The 21271-nt window shown below is 40.5% G+C and overlaps 1 protein-coding gene across 1 annotated transcript in view; it reads left to right on the top strand.

Moving 5' to 3' along the window:
• Positions 1-21271, top strand: part of KIF5C (kinesin family member 5C) — an 82146-nt gene that overhangs the window by 34408 nt on the left and 26467 nt on the right. Inside the window, exons 4-12 of the mRNA XM_059852504.1 lie at positions 2048-2152; positions 4634-4682; positions 6557-6612; positions 8643-8730; positions 11193-11317; positions 12903-13007; positions 14065-14213; positions 17164-17312; positions 20298-20473. Of these exons, the coding sequence (XP_059708487.1) occupies positions 2048-2152; positions 4634-4682; positions 6557-6612; positions 8643-8730; positions 11193-11317; positions 12903-13007; positions 14065-14213; positions 17164-17312; positions 20298-20473 (1002 nt within the window). The remainder of the gene's footprint in view (positions 1-2047; positions 2153-4633; positions 4683-6556; positions 6613-8642; positions 8731-11192; positions 11318-12902; positions 13008-14064; positions 14214-17163; positions 17313-20297; positions 20474-21271) is intronic.

The following is a 21271-nucleotide window of genomic DNA, read 5'->3' as shown; positions in this document are numbered from 1 at the left end:
GCCCCTGACACTTGAGGATTTACACCTGGATGTCCTTAAATACAGTCTAAAATATAGATTTTCATATCTATACATACATACATATATATAAAATAAAACTAACCATAATAATGCATAGTAGATAAAATTTAATAATAATAATAATAATAATAATAATAATAATAATAATAATAATAGTCCACTGCAATTTCTCCTGATTGAAGCAGTAGCAGCTGGGCCTGAGTGTCCCTCACACTTCAGCTTTTACACCTGGATTTCCTTAAAAATAGTAAAAAATACAGATTTTTATATATACACACATATATATACACACACATATCTATATATCTATGTCTCTATATCTCTGTCTATATATATATAAAACATATATATAAAATAACACATAATCCAATTATTATTTTTAATGGAACTCCCCAGAAATGTCTGCTGTAGCAGCTGTGGCCCAGTGTCCCTGACACCTGAGGATTTCCACCTGGATTTCCTTAAATATAGTCAAAAATACAGATTTTTTATATATACACACATATATATACACACACACATATCTATATATCTATATATCTATATATCTATATATCTATATATCTATATATCTATATATCTATCTATATATCTATATATCTATATATCTATATATCTATCTATATATCTATATATCTATATATCATCTATATATCTATGTCTCTCTATCTATATATATAAAACATATATATAAAATAACACATAATCCAATTATTATTTTTAATGGAACTTCCCAGAAATGTCTGCTGTAGCAGCTGTGGCCCAGAGCCCCTGACACCTGAGGATTTCCACCTGGATTTCCTTAAATATAGTAAAAAATACAGATTTTTTTATATATACACACACGTATATACACACACACATATCTATATATCGCTATATCGATATATCTATATATCTATGTCTCTATATCTCTATCTATATATATAAAACATATATATAAAATAACACATAATCCAATTATTATTTTTAATGGAACTCCCCAGAAATGTCTGCTGTAGCAGCTGTGGCCCAGTGTCCCTCACACCTGAGGATTTCCACCTGGATTTCCTTAAATATAGTCAAAAATACAGATTTTTTATATATACACACATATATATACACACACACATATCTATATATCTATTTATCTATATATCTATATATCTATATATCTATATATCTATATATCTATATATCTATATATCTATATATCTATATATCTATATATCTATATATCATCTATATATCTATATATCTATATATCTATGTCTCTATGTCTCTATATCTCTATCTATATATATAAAACATATATATAAAATAACACATAATCCAATTATTATTTTTAATGGAACTCCCCAGAAATGTCTGCTGTAGCAGCTGTGGCCCAGAGTCCCTGACACCTGAGGATTTCCACCTGGATTTCCTTAAATATAGTAAAAAATACAGATTTTTTTATATATACACACACGTATATACACACACACATATCTATATATCGCTATATCGATATATCTATATATCTATGTCTCTATATCTCTGTCTATATATATAAAACATATATATAAAATAACAAATAATCCAATTATTATTTTTAATGGAACTCCCCAGAAATGTCTGCTGTAGCAGCTGTGGCCCAGAGCCCCTGACACCTGAGGATTTCCACCTGGATTTCCTTAAATATAGTCAAAAATACAGATTTTTTATATATACACACATATATATACACACACACATATCTATATATCGATATATCTATATATCTATGTCTCTATATCTCTATCTATATATATAAAACACATATATAAAATAACACATAATCCAATTATTATTTTTAATGGAACTCCCCAGAAATGTCTGCTGTAGCAGCTGTGGCCCAGAGCCCCTGACAGCTGAGGATTTCCCCCTGGATGCCTTCAGTGCAGTCCAAAACACAGATTTCTCTGCCTGTAGAGTGCATAGTGCCCTCCCCTGCAGCCCCTGCAGGGCACAGCAGTGGAGGGAGGCAGCAGGAGGTTCCTGGGTCACCTTTGGGTTCTGTCCCCAGGGGAAGCTGCACGACCCTCAGCTGATGGGAATCATCCCCAGGATCGCCCACGACATCTTCGACCACATCTACTCCATGGATGAGAACCTGGAGTTCCACATCAAGGTGCCCTTGGGGGGAATTTTTGGGTGCTCTTTATGGGGGGTCACTTTTTGGGGTGGGGGGAGTCCATGGGAAATCTGCCTTGGCATCTCCTGGGTTTGCTTTTTCCCCCCCCTCCATCCCCTGTAGAGCACAAATTCCAAGATTTATTGCTGATGTTGCTTCTGGGTGTTTTTTTTATGTTATTATTTTTTCCTGGAGGGAGTGTCCAGCTCAGGTTTGCTGGAACCAAACTTTGATTTAGTGCAGCTCCTCCAGAGCTTGGACCCTGCTGCTGCTGACCACCAACCCCATGGAGATTTGGGAGCATCCTGCCATCCTGGCTCAGGATGGGGGATGGAAGGTGGGGAGAGCTTGGGCAAGGCAGGGAAGGTGCTCAGAGGGGATTTTGGAATTCCTTCTGATGCTGGTGCAGGGTTTTTCCATGTCCTTCCTTGATCCCAGCCAGGTGAGCTCCCAAATTCTTGGCAGTGACCTTGAATCCCCCCCCTGCCCCTTTGGGGGGCTCTCAGCTCTGGGGGCTCTGCTCCATCTGCAGAGCTGAGCTTCTGTGCCAGCAGACAGCAGCAAAATGGGATTTCCACCAGTAAAACTGCCATGGATTGCAGGGAAAAGGATTTTTCTGTGCCATCCCTGCCCCAAAGCCAAGCCAGCCCTAAAAGCTGCAGTGGCTGAGCACAGGTGGGTGTGAAGCCACTGTCCCTCCTCCTGCTGCTCACTGAGGGTGGAGCTTTTTGTACCTAAAACCTGGATTTACTAGCTTCAGCTTAACTGAAAGTTAATTTACTTTTTAGTGCTATTTGCACTAAATCCCTTGAAGTGGCCCTGGATGAATATTTGTAAAATTAATCAGTGTGAGGACACAATTATTTGTAAAGCTAATCAGTGTGAGGACACAATTATTTGTAAAGCTAATCAGTGTGAGGACACAATTATTTGTAAAGCTAACCAGTGTGAGGACACAATTAATTGTAACAGTTAATCAGTGTGAGGACACAATTATTTGTAAAATTAATCAGTGTGAGGACACAATTATTTGTAAAAGTTAATCAGTGTGAGGACAGAAATGTCTGTCTGTCTATAAATTATTATTATTTTAATCATCTTGGACCTCTGAATCTGCTTCTGGAAGGGCTTGGTCATGTATTGGGAACCTTCCCAGCAGTGAGGTACAGACAGAAAAAATATTCCAAATTGGAATTGAAAATATTCCAAAACCATGAAATACCTGCAGAGACCTTGGACTGTACAATTTGGGTACCAAGAGAGCCCAGGCTGGAGGGAATTCCTGGCCTGTCCCGTTGGAAATCCCAGAATTTTCCCAAAGATTTCCCAGCAGAGCTGATGAATCTCTCCCAGAAAAGCTGCCCTGAGCTGTCAGGGAGAGAAATGTTCTGTCAGCAGCAGCCTGGGCTTAGCCAAACTGTCCCTGAGCTAATAATCATTGCAGAATTGAGGCTCTGAGAATTAATGGCATTTTTTCCCTCTCTAACAGGGATTTAGGTCCCCTCTAATAGGGACCACAGTTAGGATTTGGTCTCTCCTCTGCAGGAGTGTGGATTTTTCAGTGTGAAATATTAAGTCTGGCCTAACTGGGCTGTTGGAATCAGCTGGTCCAGAGGAAGGCTTTAAATGGGGAAGTAAAGGCAGAAATTCAAAATCTGTTTGTATCTAATGGCAGTTTCACGTGGAAAGTTCCACTCAGCTGTGTGAAAAGCCCTGACATTCTTTTTCAGATGACAGAAAATGAGACTTTAGGAAATAGCAGGGGTTTGTTGATACCTAGAATGCAGCCTTGTGGTGTTCCAGCCAAAGAATCTGGATAAACCTTCATTAGGGAAGGGTCTGGCCCTACTCCCCTCACATATTTCTCTTTCCTTCTGTGAGTCAAATCCCTTTTATTAAGAAACTCATTCATTCAATCATTCTCCTCTCCTTTTTTTGTATTTTTTTTTTTTTCTTTTTCGAGGACAATTGTCTCTCTTTGTTGCAGCCAAGCTCATTTTCATTTTCTCCTTTGGGTTTGATTCAAGGCAGAAGCACCACGTGTGCTTCATTTAAAAGTTTAATTTAATATATAGTGCTGGGGCTTCTGGGAATGCAATGGTGAAGGTGCTCTCTGTTTTTTGGGGGGGTGAAAATCAATGTACAATTTTTACAATCCTGCAGCTGCACAGATATGGCAGGAGCTGGATTGCTTTGATGTTTTTTGTCAATTTTGCCCATGTTACAAAAAAAAAGAAAGAAGATAAGGTTTGCCTGCAGGGTTTTTTGTGTACTTTTCCATTGATAAATGCAGGAAGATCAATGGCTTTGTAAACCATTCAAGGGACAAATGTGTTCCCATGAAAGATGGAATTCAAACCGTGTGGGAGGTGGGGTTTTATTTTTAGTTTGCTGCTTTGACAGGGATGGAAACACAGAGGCAGCAAGACACGAAATCAGCAACGTTTAAATCTGTGATGTTTGTGATTATTTAATTAGGTTTCCTACTTTGAGATATATTTGGACAAAATAAGGGACCTGCTTGATGGTAAGTTCTGTGTTTTATGGAATGAGTGCCTTGGAGCTTGGCACCAAAGCCTGGGGGGGAGCAGTGGCTTTATTTGGGAGGGGATTAAATTTAAGCTGGAGAATTTGGCACTTTCAGCCACCTGATCCTGCACACCTGCCTCTGCAGAGCACGAGCTTTGCTGTGAATCAGAGCTCTGAGCATCTCACTGCCTGCCAGCCAGGGCTGGGGCTCCTTGGCAAGGGCTGTTCTTCGAGGGAAAATGGTAAAAAAATCCAATTTCACAATGCAGGGAGTGGTTTGGAATGATCCCTTGCTCCTGGCAGGGAGTGTGGTGGGGAGCATCTGCTTCTCCCACAGCTCGTGGCTCTGCCCCTGCAGGTTGGGGGGTAATGAAAGTGAGTTTTGTTCATCAGGGTGAGCACAGAAAGGGCTGCAAATGTGGAGATGTGTGTAAATAGAGAAATGGCTGTAAAGGTAGAAAGGGCTGTAAGTGAAATATGTGTAAATATAGAAATATGTCAATATAGAAATATATGTAAATATAGAAATATGTGTAAATCTAGAAATGGCTGTAAAGGTAGAAAGGGCTGTAAGTGAAATACGTGTAAATATAGAAATATGTCAATATAGAAATATATGAAAATCTAGAAATGGCTGTATAGGTGAAAAGGGCTGTAAATGAAATATGTGAAAAGATAGAAATATGTCAATATAGAAATATATTTAAATCTAGAAATGGCTGTATAGGTAGAAAGGGGTGTAAATGAAATATGTGTAAAGATAGAAAAATGTCAATATAGAAATATATGCAAATATAGAAATATGTGTAAATCTAGAAATGGCTGTATAGGTAGAAAGGGCTGTAAGTGAAATATGTGTAAATATAGAAACATGTCAATATAGAAATAATATGTGTAAATCTAGAAATGGCTGTATAGGTAGAAAGGGCTGTAAATGAAATAGGTGTAAATATAGAAATATGTAAATATAGAAATAATGTGTGCAAATCTAGAAATGGCTGTAAAGGTAGAAAGGGCTGTAAATGAAATATGTGTAAATATAGAAATATGTCAATATAGAAATATATGTAAATCTAGAAATATGTGTAAATCTAGAAATGGCTGTATAGGTAGAAAGGGCTGTAAATGAAATATGTGTAAATATAGAAATATGTAAATATAGAAATAATGTGTGTAAATCTAGAAATGGCTGTAAAGGTAGAAAGGGCTGTAAGTGAAATATGTGTAAATACAGAAATATGTCAATATAGAAATATATGTAAATATAGAAATATGTGTAAATCTAGAAATGGCTGTATAGGTAGAAAGGGCTGTAAGTGAAATATGTGTAAATATAGAAATATGTCAGTATAGAAACATGTCAATATAGAAATATGTAAATATAGAAATGGCTGTATAGGTAGAAATGGCTGTAAACACAGAAACATGTGTAAAGGTAGAAATATGTGTCAAGGTAGAAATGGCTGTAAAGGTAGGAATTTCTGTAAAGGCAGACATTTTTGTCAATGCAGAAATGTCTGCAAATGTAGCTCTGAGCTGCTCTGAATTCCAGGCTGCTCTCCTGTCTCCTCTGCTCTGCCAAAGCCCAGCTTAGTCTGGGTTTATTTCATTCACCCGAGCAATAACCAAAAACTTTTGTGCCCCAAAGTTGAATTTAAGTGAGCAGGCACAAGATGGGGAGAGCAGGAAGTGATTCCTGTGTGTCAGAAATTTTGGAGGTGCATAAGGAGTGGGGAATGGCTGAGATCTCAAATACAAATTTCCATCCCCAAAATGTGTCTGCCATGCCTGGAGCTGACCCTTTATTTATTCATTTATTTGTTTATTTATTGCCTCTGGAATATTCCTGATGATCTCCACGTCTCTCTCCAGTGTCAAAGACAAACCTTGCTGTACATGAAGATAAAAACAGAGTCCCCTATGTTAAGGTAAAAGAATAATTTAGCCCTCAGCTTTTCATTCTTTCCCACAAATGCATTTATTTACACATTTCATTTGCATCCAGTGTGATTTGCTGGAACAATTCAACTCCTGTTTGAAACCTTGAATGTTCAAGTTGTGTTGGTTCCTGGGTTTAAACAAGTTCCCTGAAATATTAATGGGCTTGAATCATGTTTGTTTTATTCTCCTGACTTTGAACATTGCCATTTTGTTAAATTTTAAGCATTCAGGTTCCCCTTTCATGTCAGAAATGAAAGAGAACAACTTGAGGCATTTTGTTCTCTAATATTTTGCTGCATGGGTGCTGTAATCTCTCAATAACTCAGAACAGATTGGTTGGGTTAGGAATTTGTTTTAGGACTTGCTGGGCCCTCACTTGAATGCCAAATGCTTGACATGAACATATGTGAGCCTAAATAATATAGATATAAAATATTTTTCTGTTTATTCTCAGCTTGAGGAGCAAACAGAAATCGATCAAATAATTTATTCAGTAATTTTGCATTGACAGAGAAAATAATTTATTCAGTAATTTTGCATTGAGAGAGAAGGAGTTTGCACTTTGTGTTGCAGTTGGGGGAGAAAGATTAACTTGGGGCTGATTCAATTACATTAACTTGGGTATGAGATCTAACCCAAATTAGGAATACATGCTGGTTTTGAAAACTTCCATGGAATACCATGGGATACAATGGGATAACCTGGAATACCGTGGAATAACCTGGAATACCATGGAATAACCTGGAATGCCATGGAATACCATGGAATACCATTGAATACCATGGGATACCATGGGATAACCTGGAATACCATGGAGTACCATGGGATATCATGGAATACCATGGAATACCATGGGATATCATGGAATAACATGGGATAACCTGGAATGCCATGGAATACCATGGAATGCCATGGAATAACCTGGAATATCATTGAATACCATGGGATACCATGGAATAACCTGGAATACCATGGGATAATATGGGATACCATGGGATACCATGGGATAACCTGAAATACCATGGAATACCATGGAATAACCTGGAATGCCATGGAATAGCATGGAATACCATGGGATAACCTGGAATACCATGGAATAACCTGGAATACCATGGAATAATCTGGAATACCATGGGATAACCTGGAATACCATGGAATACCATGGGATATCATGGAATACCATGGGATATCATGGAATACCATGGGATAACCTGGAATACCATGGAATACCATGGGATAACCTGGAATGCCATGGAATAACCTGGAATATCATTGAATACCATGGGATACCATGGAATAACCTGGAATGCCATGGAATACCATGGAATAACCTGGAATACCATGGGATACTATGGGATAACCTGGAATACCATGGAATACCATGGGATACCATGGAATAACCTGGAATACCATGGGATACCATGGGATACCATGGAATACCATGGGATTCCATGGAATACCATGGGATAACCTGGGATACCATGGGATACCATAGAATACCATGGGATAACCTGGAATAACCTGGAATGCCATGGGATATCATGGGATAACCTGGAATACCATGGGATAACCTGGAATACCATGGAATACCATGGGATAACCTGGAATACCATGGGATACCATGGAATACCATGGGATAACCTGGAATAACCTGGAATACCATGGAATACCATGGGATAACCTGGAATACCATGGAATAACCTGGAATGCCATGGGATATCATGGGGTACCATGGGATAACCTGGAATACCATGGGATACCATGGGGTACCATGGGATAACCTGGAATACCATGGGATACCATGGAATGCCGTGTTTTCAGTGGAAAATTTCGTGCCCTGTGTCTGGATTACACGGAGTCTTTTATCCTGGGGGACAAAATTGGCTCCCAAGTTCCCCTGGACGTCACCCCGAGGCTGGGTGGGGTCCGGGGGGTGCTGGGGGCTGCTGATGCTGCTGCTAATTACCGTGCTCATTAGTGCCTAACGAGCTGTGCTGCCTGCCCCTGCTGTCCCCAGGGCTGCACCGAGCGGTTCGTGTCCAGCCCCGAGGAAGTTCTGGACGTCATCGACGAGGGCAAGGCCAACAGGCACGTGGCTGTGACAAGTGAGTGTCCCCAGATCCCCGAGCTCCCTCCCCAGGGGCTTGGGATCCTCCTTGGAGCTCTGGACTCGCCACTCAGTGTTGGCTCTTGGGGTTTTGTGTTGTTTCTGTCACGGCTGGGATTACAGGGGTTGGAGATGGTGTTTTGTGTTTAGGCTCAGATCTTTATTTTTTATTAGATTTTAAATATATTACATTTATATATAATAAATTTCTATTATTTATTTTACAATAACGTAATATACTATAATAATAAAGTAATATCGTAAAATACAAATCTATACTATTATAAATTTATAATATGTTAATATTATATATTGTATATAAATTTAATCTATTTTTAATCTATTTTATTTTCAAATATTTTTTTATTTTAAGCATATTTTTATTTTCTACATTATATATTTTCTATAATTTCTATATTTTCTACATTTATCTATATTTATCTATTTATAAAAATATATTTACATATTTATAGAATATATATTCTACATTTATATATTTTTTAATATATATACTATTTTATTAAAATATACACTGTATATATTTATATATTGCAGTTTCCCAAGCTGAGCTCTGCAGTATTTTACTAAGTAAAATACTGTGTAATAATAAAATATATAAATAAATAAAATAAATACAGTATATTATTAAACTATATACATAAACTATATAAATAAAATAAACTCAAGCTGTGAGTTCTACAGTATTTTACCAATAAGTAAAATACTGCATACTAAGAAAGTAAATAAATAAATAAAATAAATGTAGTATATTATTAAAGTATATAAATAATTTTTTAAATCTGCTAGTAAGTTGTAAAAATGATTTTGTATCTATCTTTACAAGGTTTTTTAAGGGAAAACTATCAAATTAAGAAATGGCACTTAAATAATTTTTATTTTTAACTTAATATCTAAATAGTTGTGTCTGGCATTGTGGATTTTTTTGCCTAATTATAAAATACTGCCCAGACCTATCAAGAAGAAGGTGAAGGGAAGGATTAGCTACTGCTTTCAAACTTTTCTCCTAGTTTTATATATAAGACTATATTTTGAAAGTTTTCTTCTGTGTGCTATTACACACTTCTATTCAAACTCCACTCCTGTAATTTTAGTGTTATTCATCAATTTTGGAAGCTTTCTCTACAGCCTCAGGTCAAAAATAGTGGTTTTTTTGAGGGCCTGTGCTTAAAACCACGGAAAGTCTAAAATTCCTTGTACCCAGGGTCCTCCTGTCCACCATGGGCTGGGAGTGATCTTGGGGATGGTTTAATTGCTGAACTATCTATGAATGATAGCACTGAGATATCTGTAAATGATAGCACTGAGATATCTATGATAGCACTGAGATATCTGTAAATGATAGCACTGAGATATCTGTAAATGATAGCACTGAGATATCTATGATAGCACTGAGATATCTGTAAATGATAGCACTGAGATATCTGTAAATGATAGCACTGAGATATCTATAAATGATAGCACTGAGATATCTGTAAATGTTAGCACTGAGATATCTATGATAGCACTGAGATATCTATAAATGATAGCACTGAGATATCTATGAATGATAGCACTGAGATATCTGTAAATGATGGCACTGAGATATCTATAAATGATGGCACTGAGATATCTATAAATGATAGCACTGAGATATCTGTAAATGATAGCACTGAGATATCTGTAAATGATAGCACTGAGATATTTATGAATGATAGCACTGAGATATCTATAAATGATAGCACTGAACTATCTATGATAGCACTGAGATATCTATAAATGATAGCACTGAGATATCTGTAAATGTTAGCACTGAGATATCTATGATAGCACTGAGATATCTATAAATGATAGCACTGAGATATCTATGAATGATAGCACTGAGATATCTATAAATGATAGCACTGAGATATCTATGAATGATAGCACTGAGATATCTATAAATGATAGCACTGAGATATCTATAAATGATAGCACTGAGATATCTGTAAATGATAGCACTGAGATATCTATAAATGATAGCACTGAGATATCTATGAATGATAGCACTGAGATATCTGTAAATGATAGCACTGAGATATCTATAAATGATAGCACTGAGATATCTATGAATGATAGCACTGAGATATCTATAAATGATAGCACTGAGATATCTGTAAATGATAGCACTGAGATATCTATAAATGATAGCACTGAGACATCTATAATAGCACTGAGATATCTGTAAATGATAGCACTGAGATATCTATAAATGATAGCCCTGAGATATCTGTAAATGATAGCACTGAGATATCTATAATAGCACTGAGATATCTATAAATGATAGCACTGAGATATCTGTGAATCCTGTGAGTTACACCACGAGCTGCCCAGCTCCTCTGGGATTTGGGAATTCCGGTGGGATGGAGTCCCCCGCCAGGTTTGAGAGGCACTTTTAGCAGAAGCTGTGCCCTGTGGTTTCAGATATGAACGAGCACAGCTCGAGGAGCCACAGCATCTTCCTCATCAACATCAAGCAGGAGAACGTGGAAACGGAGAAGAAGCTCAGTGGGAAGCTTTACCTGGTGGACTTGGCTGGCAGTGAGAAGGTAAATTCCCTTTTTCCTCCACTGGGACCCCACAGTGAGGATGGGAGGGTGTCTCACACAGCCCTCACCTCAGATTATCATTAAAAAGGCTATTTTAATTTTTATTTTTGAATGTGGGATGGAGAAAAGGAGTAGATCAGAATTATTGGCATGAAAGACAACCCTCCCAAAATCTGCATTTGTAGTGGATTGAGTTGAACCAGTGTTTTTTATATGCCTTCACGTTTGCATCTGTGTAGCTGAAAAAAGGAATGTAATTTTAATATAATTTATAGATAATGCTATAAAATTTATGTATTTTTAATATAGAAATAATTTAAAATATAATTTAAAAAAATAATTTATCAAATTAGACATATTTTAACTTGCTTATATTGTTGTGTCTTGTTCCCAGGTTTTTTTGTAATTATTTCACATAGTAAACGAATTAAATGCCAGCAGTTAATGCAGTTTTCAAGTTTTCTCAAAGCTCCCTGAATCTTGATTGTGGTGACTATTTCTGCTTTCCCATGTAGAAGAATAAACCCCAGAAAATGACTTTTATTTATTTACCAGAAGAGGAATGGTTTGGAACAGTGCTGCAATGCAAAAATGTTTCCCAGTTCTCATTCTGATTTCCTCTGGAGTGTTTAAAATCAGCTTTATTGGGATTTGGGGTTGCTCATTGGGATGGGTTAATTGATGACCCACGGGTGCAATGCAGAAGTGATTCGTCAGAGTAATTAATCATGTTAATGTCTAGGAGTGCATAGATTTGGCAAATTAAAAGCTCTTTATGATGTTTGCAAAATGAGGGCCTGGGCAGGCACTCCTCTCCTCTGGAAAATCAACGTTTGTGGTTTGTTTTGGTACAGAAAACCTGAAGTATGGATTTCTTGGGTTGGTTGTCTTCTTAAAAGACACAACTGCTTTTCCTTCATGTCATGGGGCATTTTTAGGTGAAAGTAGAGATAGTTTTAATGTAGAGAAAAATATGTGGATTTATCCTCTATTTGGATACTTTAGAAAATCCAAATTTTGTTTTATTTGTGTAATAGCAGAAAGGAAAAATACCATCAAGTTAGGACTGTGAAAAATAAAATTTAGCAGTTCTAGAACGCAATACATTTGTCTTGGTGTGAAAATTGGGTTATTTTCCACCACATCTTGTCTTTGGCCATCAAAAGGAGGCAGTGGCCATGAAGAAAATCTATGATTTTTGACATTTTTTGGTCCATGCAAGCATGAAAAGGCAAGATGCTCATTTTGGGGCCACTGGGGTGGTGCTCCCTGTCTGTGTGCACAGCTCGGCCTTGGGAGTGGTTCCCAAATGTCCTCAGCTGAGCACAGACTTCTCCCTGAATTAAAATAAAATTACACCTTGCTCTTGGAGTGGGAGAAAAGTGGAATTATTCCAGGCTCGCACTACCAAAAAAGTTATAAAAATTGATATAAAAATGGGACGTAAAAAGTTGATGTGAAATTCTCCCAGCCCACGCTGAGCTAAGCCAGGTTTTGCTCCTCCAGGAGCATCTTTAGGCGCAGCTTTGCAGGGCTGGAGCTTTGTGCTGGAGCAGAGCCTGACTCTTTCCTGCTCTCTTTGCAGGTCAGCAAAACTGGAGCAGAGGGGGCAGTTCTGGATGAAGCTAAAAATATCAATAAGTCTTTGTCTGCTCTGGGCAATGTGATCTCGGCCTTGGCAGAGGGAACTGTAAGTAATCCTGGCTGGGGGTGAGGAAGGGGCTTTATTTACCTGCTTCTTTGCCATCCACAGGGGAAAAAAGGAACTAACATTTCAGCTCTGAAGGGAGAAAATACTGGCTGTTAGTAAAATACTAACAAACAAAATATTGTCACAAACCAGCGGCAGTTTTTCTGTTCTGCCCAAGATGAGGAATTAATTCTCAGTGATGGCACTGGAGCAGCTCCCAAATCTGGGCACAATCACAACAAATTGTGGCTCCTGCCAGCACAGACTCAGCTCCTGTCTTGGTTTGGAAAGCCAGGTGTCTGCTAAGGAAGGCAGGAGCCTCCCCTGAAATGGAGAATGTGAACCCTCCCCACCCCTGAGAATTGCTATGAATTTTAAATTAAGGGGCTCTCAGGCAAAGATATGGGAACAGGAAATAACAGTTCTTTAATAGGGAAGAAATGGATAAAATAAACACTGCAGTGAACTAAACCAACACTGCCAGAGCCAGAGCACAGCCTGACACCCTGTGGGTCAGGGTGCTGGCAGCAGTGCCATTGGAATTGTGGCTCAGCCCTCCTGCAGTGCCAGGGCTGGTTCTGCTGGAGCAGGGATCCTGTAGCAGTCCCATTCCCATTGGAATTGTGGCTCAGCCCTCCTGCAGTGCCAGGGTGGTTCTGCTGGAGCAGGGATCCTGGAGAAGGGTTCAGTCTTCCTCTGAAGATCCAGGGGAAGAGGCAGCTGCTGCTCCTCTGGGAAATCCAGTGGAGAAGCCGTGCTGGTGTTCCACAATCTCCAGATTCTATCCGGGTAGGAATGCTTGGCTCCTCCCCCTGGGCTCACATCTCCCAGTGGGATGCTGCAGCTCTTATCAGCCATGCAGGGACATTCCATGGCCTGTTATCAGCAGGTGTCTGCCCAGAGGGAGGAGTGGGTGTGGAAGAGATAAGAGAACTGCCCACTGAGCAGCAGACAGCTGCCATGCAGATGGTGGTAGAATGCATCTTGCCCTGCAGTCTGGGACAGCTCCTCTCTGGTTAAAAGAATTGTTCTTGTCCTTTGCTTGTGTTTGGATTAGAAAACCCACGTTCCCTACCGAGACAGCAAAATGACCAGGATCCTGCAGGATTCCCTGGGGGGGAACTGCAGGACCACCATCGTCATCTGCTGCTCCCCCTCCATCTTCAACGAGGCCGAGACCAAGTCCACGCTGATGTTTGGCCAGAGGTGAGTCCCATGGGAGCAGCCTGGATGCATCCCTCCTCCCATGGAATCCAGAGCTTTTTTTGGTAAAAAAATCTGGAGAGCTTCAGAGAGCTGGCTCTTTATTCCTGGTGATTCCAGGAAAATCCTCCAGGAAAATCGGGGTTAATGTTGGAGCAGCTGCTCTGCTTGGGAGCACAGTGGGGAAGGGTTGGGCAATGCATGGAGGGATGTTTAGAAGGGATTTTTGAATTCCTTCCTGGTTGATTTTCCTGCAGAAAAATTAAGATGTTATCTTAATTCCTTGAAATTTTATGGGAAAGATAAAATCACAGTTTCCTGTGGAAAAATTCAGTTTTGCTTTATTGGAGATTTCAGAAAATCCAAATTTTGTTTTATTTGTGTAGTAGCAGAAAGGAAGAATACCACTTAGGACTGTGCAAAATGAAATTTAGCAGCTCTAGAACACAATACATTTGTCTTGCTGTGAAAATGGGTTGTTTTCCACCACATCTCATTTTTGGCTTGCTAAGAGAGATAAAGGCACTGGGCAGTTTTCTGTGGAAAAATTCAGTTTTTCTTTATCTAACAGTGCTGTTGATGGTTTTAAGAGTTGTCTTCTCCTTGACTTCCACCTCAGGGATCATTGGTATGGCTGCAAAAAATATCTTTAAAAATTAGGAAAATTAAAGAGTGTGGACAGCTTTGAGAGCTTGCCATGGTAGCTCATGGACCTGATGTTTGGATGGTCTGGACAATTCAGGAACAAAAAATATGGAAGGATCCAGAAAGAATTACTCTTCCTTGAGTGTTTATTGACAAGAGTGATGTGAAATGCGTTGGGAAGGTTTGCAGAAATAGGTCAGGCTCATTATGTAATTACTGCTTTTGTGGTAATTGAGGAGAACTGGGATCCTTTGGAAAATTCCTTGTTTTGTTTGATTTGTGTAGTAGCAGAAAGGAAAAATACTGGCAAGTTAGGAGTGTTTAGAGAGAGGTGAACAGTTTGAGGATGCAGCAGCTTTGTTTAAAATTGGGTTGTTTTCCAGCTCGTGGAGCTTCTGGACTGCAAAAAGAGGCAGTGGCCATGAGCAAAATCAGGTTTAAGGGGTCCTTTGTAGGTTTTTTCCCCCACTGTGAGCTGAACATGGTTTTTAGCTACTGAAGATCCAAATTTCTACTGATCAGATTGTGTCTTGAGCAGAACCAAGTGTCCTGAGGTGCAGGAATGAAATCAAGGGCGTGAACAACTCTGAACTCCAGCTTCCAAGTTCAGTTTCAGTGTACGTTCCCCCTGGCTTCATTCCTCTTTCCAGTAATGAGTAAAATTTGCCTTTTTGGGGGGCAAGGCAGTTTTCTGACTGACTCTGCACATCCTGGCTAAATATTGAACAGTTTCCTGGGAGGAGGAACATTTTGGGGGTGATCCTCACTGAGGACCAGGGTGGCAGTGCAAGAACTGGGAAAACAGGGAAATATTTATGAGGCACTCCTCATGGACAGCAGCTGAATTTCCAGGGATTGTCAGGAAGGAGATAATTTGTATTTCCCTGGGAGGACTGGTGCTCTCTGCAGAGCAGCCCATGGATTATCCATGCACAACATTCTCTGGCAGGATTTTGGGTGGGAATGGTGGGAATGGGGGTTCTTTTCCAGGCTCTTGGGTTCTTGTGTCTCATTTTCCTGATGTGACACAGCTGAGGAGCTCAGTGGCATTAAAGGGAAGGTCCATGACTCATGGCTGGTTTTTCCTGGGAAAAGAAAGAATTATGTCACCATTAAAATAAATGTCAGGAGTGAAATCCATCTTCAGAGGAGCTCTTGTACCAATCAAACTGTACAAGTGCTCCTTTGATAGTAGTGAATCAGCTTTTTCTCTTTCTACTCCATCTTTTCTGGTGTTTTTATCTCATTTTCAATTGTGGTTGTCCGTAAGGGGTTCATCCATCATCAGGAGAATCTTCCTGGTGTGGTGGGGTTTTTTATCCCTGGTACAGTTAAATCAGCAGAAACTTGAGCTGTGCTTTTAGCAAAGTGTAAACCCTGACCATTAGGAAATTATTTTAAATGCACAAGATTATTTAAAAAATACTTTTAAGGTAATAAAAGTCCTGCTTGCCACAGAGTGCAAATCACTGGAGCTTTATAAACTGCTGAGGGCTTATCTGTTATCCTTTCCCTTATCTGCTTTATCCAACAACACTGGAGGCATTGGAAGGGACTCACTGACTGAGCAGTGAAGGGCAAAGATCTGAGGCTTTCCTAATTCATCATGATTGGTTGGGTTTCCCTTTTCCATGTGGATTTGCTGGAGTAGGTGCTGGGCATTGTTTTCTGCTTGCTTTGCATTCCCTGGCACAATTGGTTGGGTTGGGTTGGAGCTGAGCACTTTCAGAATAATAAAGTGGTGGTGGCTGTTAGGAGGCTTGAAATTTGGGATATTTTTGCCTAGGGAGGCAGGAACTTCCTTTTCCCTTTTCCCTTTTCCCTTTTCCCTTTTCCCTTTTCCCTTTTCCCTTTTCCCTTTTCCCTTTTCCCTTTTCCCTTTTTTTCCCTTTTCCCTTTTTTTCCCTTTTCCCTTTTCCCCTTTCCCTCTTTCCTTTCCTCTTTCTTTTTTCCTTTTCTCTTTCTCTCCTTTCCTCTCTCCTTTCCTCTCTCCTTTCCTCTCTCCTTTCCTCTCTCCTTTCCTCTCTCCTTTCCTCTCTCCTTTCCTCTCTCCTTTCCTCTCTCCTTTCCTCTCTCCTTTCCTCTCCCTTTCCTCTCCCTTTCCTCTCCCTTTCCTCTCCCTTTTCTCTCTCTTTTCTCTCTCTTTCCTCTCTCCTTTCCTCTCTCTTTCCCCATCCTGGACACTTCTAGAGATGAGGAATCCACAATTTCCCCATTCATTTCCCTCTGTATGATGGAAAAATTCCCAATCCCCACGGTTGCACTGGGATAAAAACCCCAAAGCAGCTGCCCTGGGATGTGTTTGCAGGGCCAAGACCATCAAGAACACGGTGTCTGTGAACCTGGAACTGACAGCAGAGGAATGGAAGAAGAAGTATGAGAAGGAGAAGGACAAAAACAAGAGTTTAAAGAATGTTATCCAGCACCTGGAGCTGGAGCTGAACAGGTGGAGGAATGGTAGGTGCCAGAAATTGGGAGCTGGGCGTGTCTGCGTTGAATTCTTGGCCTAAATCACAATTTTTATTAATTGTGTCTGGCCACTAAATCTAAATTCACATTATAACTCACAGTTCATAATAATCATGGAAGGTGAAGAAGCAAACCAGCAGCCATTTGTGGGAGAAACCAGTGAAAATGCCAAAATTGCTGATTTCAGGGTAGAGAACACAGGAGGCAGCACTAATGTGAATATTGTTAATGATAGTAATAAAAAAGGAAAAAATGTCATTATATTTGGGTTTTTTTTTTAATACCTCTGCTCCTCAGTTATGAGAATCATTGTGCTTTAAGGTAATTGGACCTTGGCTTTGGGGGTTTTTTATAATTGAATTTCACATTAGAATAATTAGTCCTTTAGTACAATGACAGGGAGTGGCATCTGCTTGGAAGAATCACCATTTGTCTGCTCCTGTGGCTTCTAAATGAAGTTTTTTGTTGAGATCAGCCAATTTTCTGATTCAAAACGTGGGGAATTGCTGTTCAGGGTAGGTTGTAACATCAGCTGTAGGATGGTACAGGAGGCAGAATATGGGTACACACAAATGAAAGAATTTTTATTGAAAACCAAATTTTAAAAACATAATTTAGTCTGCAACATTGGCAGACAATTTTAGCAAACCAGCCTTAGGTTGAATTGTTTATTTCACATTTTAAAAATCAACCAACAATAAAAAAAACACAATCCAAAGAATATTTTTTTTACAAAAGCCTGGATGGATCTTTTTTTTTTCAAATATCCTCCTCCCCTCCCTGAGTGCTGCTGTTACCCAGCAATGCATTCAAAAGATTATTGATTTCTTGTCTGACCTTGTGCACTCCCATCCCCTGGAAGGATGGAGGCTTTCTACAAAGGGAACTGTCCCAGCCATTCCATCTTGGATGATATTCCACCAGCACAGCTTACTCCAGGAATTGAGGATTTATTCTACAAAAGAAAGGGATGGCAGGGAATGGCTGAGCTGAGCATTTCAGCTTCCAGCTGCCCAATTTTTCTGTGTTTTCCAGGCAGGAGGTTCTCATCCAATGAGTGAGAAATTACACATTCCTTTTGGGAATGTTTAATCCCAAAATGTTTATCCTGGTGGATTCTCCACAGCCCGAGGAACATTTTTTGTGCACAAGGCATTCTGACCAAACCCACCTTTCCTTCCCTGCTCCAACAGCGAAAAATCAATTCCCATTTCCCTCATTAATAATAGAAAATGCCACTAAGCCTTCAGAAATAGGGCAGAAAACATTTGGAGTCAAGTACCTTGAGAGAGGTGATGCTGCTTGATTTCAAATCCCACTTTTTCCATGCTTTCAGCTGGGCAAAAAATCATCCTGTGCTTTTTCTTGCCCTTTTTGTTTTGCTCTGAGGCCCCCTCAGCCTTTCTGGGCTTTGATCTATTGGTCCTGGTGACCTGTTCCCCTGCCAGTGAGATAAATTGGCAAGAGGAATGGCTGGTAAAGCTTTCAGGAGCTAAAATATTGGAATTTTTTCCTGGAAAAGGAAAAAGCCTTTACCCTTCCCACCCCCTGAGCAACATGTGCAGCATCCAGGGGCTTCCCCAGCCTCTGGTGAGGGTGGATTTAATTTCTGCCATGAGCAGATCACCCATCCCTCATCTCTGAGCCTGTAATTGTAGCCCAGGGCTGTTCCTGAAGGAAATATTCCTTGGGGACAGGGATTTTGTGGGAAGTGTGTCTGCTGTGCACAGGCAACCTCTGGAAGTTGATGTTTGTGCTGGAATTTGCAAGGTAAATTTGAATATTGTTTTAAACTCGGCTGTGCTGGTCCATCCTGGAGGAAGAGATTTTTAAATGCCAGCAGATTTTGGGCTGGAATCTGGGGGGATTTCCCTCCTTTTTTACACCTCTGTTAATCCATGGAGCTAATCCTGACTATCAAGGGAGTGAAAGGAGAGCCAGGAGTTCCTTTTAGTGTTCAACCTGCTGCTGGATTTTATGGGATCATCAAGATTGGAAAAGACCTCTTGGGGTCCATGTGAGGCCTTGTTCAGGCTGCCCCAGAGCAGAGCTGAAAAATAAAGCAGGGATTTATTCCAGGATCTCCTCCATGGATCCACCTGGGGCAGCACCAGAGCCCAGCCAGGGCTGCCCCCAGGATGACCCAAAATGGCCCCAAAATGCACGAGCGCTCCCGGGGTCCCTCCCTGGGATCAGCTCTGCTCCATTTGCACCTTGCAGTTCATTGTCCCAGCCCAGCTTTAGCCCAGGCACTCCCACCCTGCTCGTTTTTCTCTCTCCAGCCCACGTTGGTTGTTGTAGTTGAGGCAGAGACAGCACAAAGCAACACACTCCATCTTCAGAAGGCTTCAAACTGGTTTTATTCTAGCATGCATGCTTTTTATACATTCCTACAAAACTCCTAAGTTTACACTTCACTCATTGGTCACGAGAAACAAACAAAGAGCTCATTGGGACAGGCAGCTGCAGGTTTCTCTTATTGATCCTTCTTTCTCTCTTGGTTTCTATGTCAAAGGCCTTGGTAGAAAATTCTTTCGGGGTAAAAATGGATCCTCTTGTCAAACTTCTCTGTGGCTCACAGAAGCTGCTGTAAAACCTCTTCCACAGTTGTTTGGGCTCTTGGGAGCACAAACCTGAGATTGGGCTCATTTGTCCTTGGTGCCCAGCTGGAGCAGGAATTGTTTTGTCTCCCTGCTCTGTGCACAGAGCTCAGCAGCGCTGAGTGTGAAGCTCAGAGCTGCACACTGAAGCAGCACAGAGCCTGGAACACAGAAAAGTCAAACCTGAGGCATCACATGGAGTTTGCATTTCCATGGGACCATCACCCTCACGAGGGTGGCCACCTCCCCACACCTTTCATTGTCATTTGTATCCCTGGCAGTGGCACAAAGCCCTTCCTTGGCCAGGAATGCCCATCCTGGAGAAGCCCTGGATTTGGGATTGCAGGATTTTCATGAGCTGTGCTCCCTGCAGGAGAAGCTGTGCCTGAGGAGGAGCAGATCAGTGCCAAGGACCAGAAGAACCTGGAGCCTTGTGATAACACCCCAATCATTGATAACATCGCCCCCGTGGTCGCCAGCATCTCCACAGAGGAGAAGCAGAAATACGACGAGGAGATCGCCAGCCTCTACAGGCAGCTGGATGATAAGGTGGGAATGCTGGATTCCAGGTGGGAATGTTGGATTCCATGGGGGAATGTTGGATTCCATGCTGGAAATGTTGGATTCTAGGTGGGAATGTTGGATTCCATGGGGGGAATGTTGGATCCCATGGGGGGAATGTTGGATTCCGTGGGGGGAATTTTGGATTCTAGGTGGGAATGTTGGATCCCATGGGGGAATGTTGGATTCCATGCTGGAAATGTTGGATCCCAGGGGGGAATGTTGGATTCCATGGGAGAATGTTGGATTCCAGGTGGGAATGTTGGATTCTAGGTGGGAATGTTGGATTCCAGGTGGGAATGTTGGATTCCATGGGGGAATGTTGGATTCTAGGTGGAAATGTTGGATTCCAGGTGGGAATGTTGGATTCTAGGTGGGAATGTTGGATCCCATGGGGGAATGTTGGATCCCATGGGGGAATGTTGGATTCCAGGGGGGAATGTTGGATTCCATGGGGGAATGTTGGATTCCATGGGGGGAATGTTGGATCCTTGCTGGGAATGTTGGATTCCAGGTGGGAATGTTGGATTCTAGGTGGCAATGTTGGATTCCAGGTGGGAATGTTGGATCCCATGGGAGAATGTTGGATTCCAAGTGGGAATGTTGGATCCCATGGGGGAATGGACAATTCTTGCCAAGATTTTTGTATTTTTGCTCTATTTCTTCTATTTGTGTCTTTTTGCTCTATTTTTTTTTCTATTTGTGTCTTTTTGCTCTATTTTTTTTCTATTTGTGTATTTTTGCTGCTGTTCCTGTTGTTTCTAACTGGAAAACATTGGAATATTC

This window comes from Haemorhous mexicanus, chromosome 8 (genome assembly GCF_027477595.1).
Source record: "Haemorhous mexicanus isolate bHaeMex1 chromosome 8, bHaeMex1.pri, whole genome shotgun sequence".
NCBI classification, from domain to species: domain Eukaryota; kingdom Metazoa; phylum Chordata; class Aves; order Passeriformes; family Fringillidae; genus Haemorhous; species Haemorhous mexicanus.
Note: the sequence above shows the minus strand (reverse complement) of the source record. Positions and strands in the feature narration are given on the sequence as shown.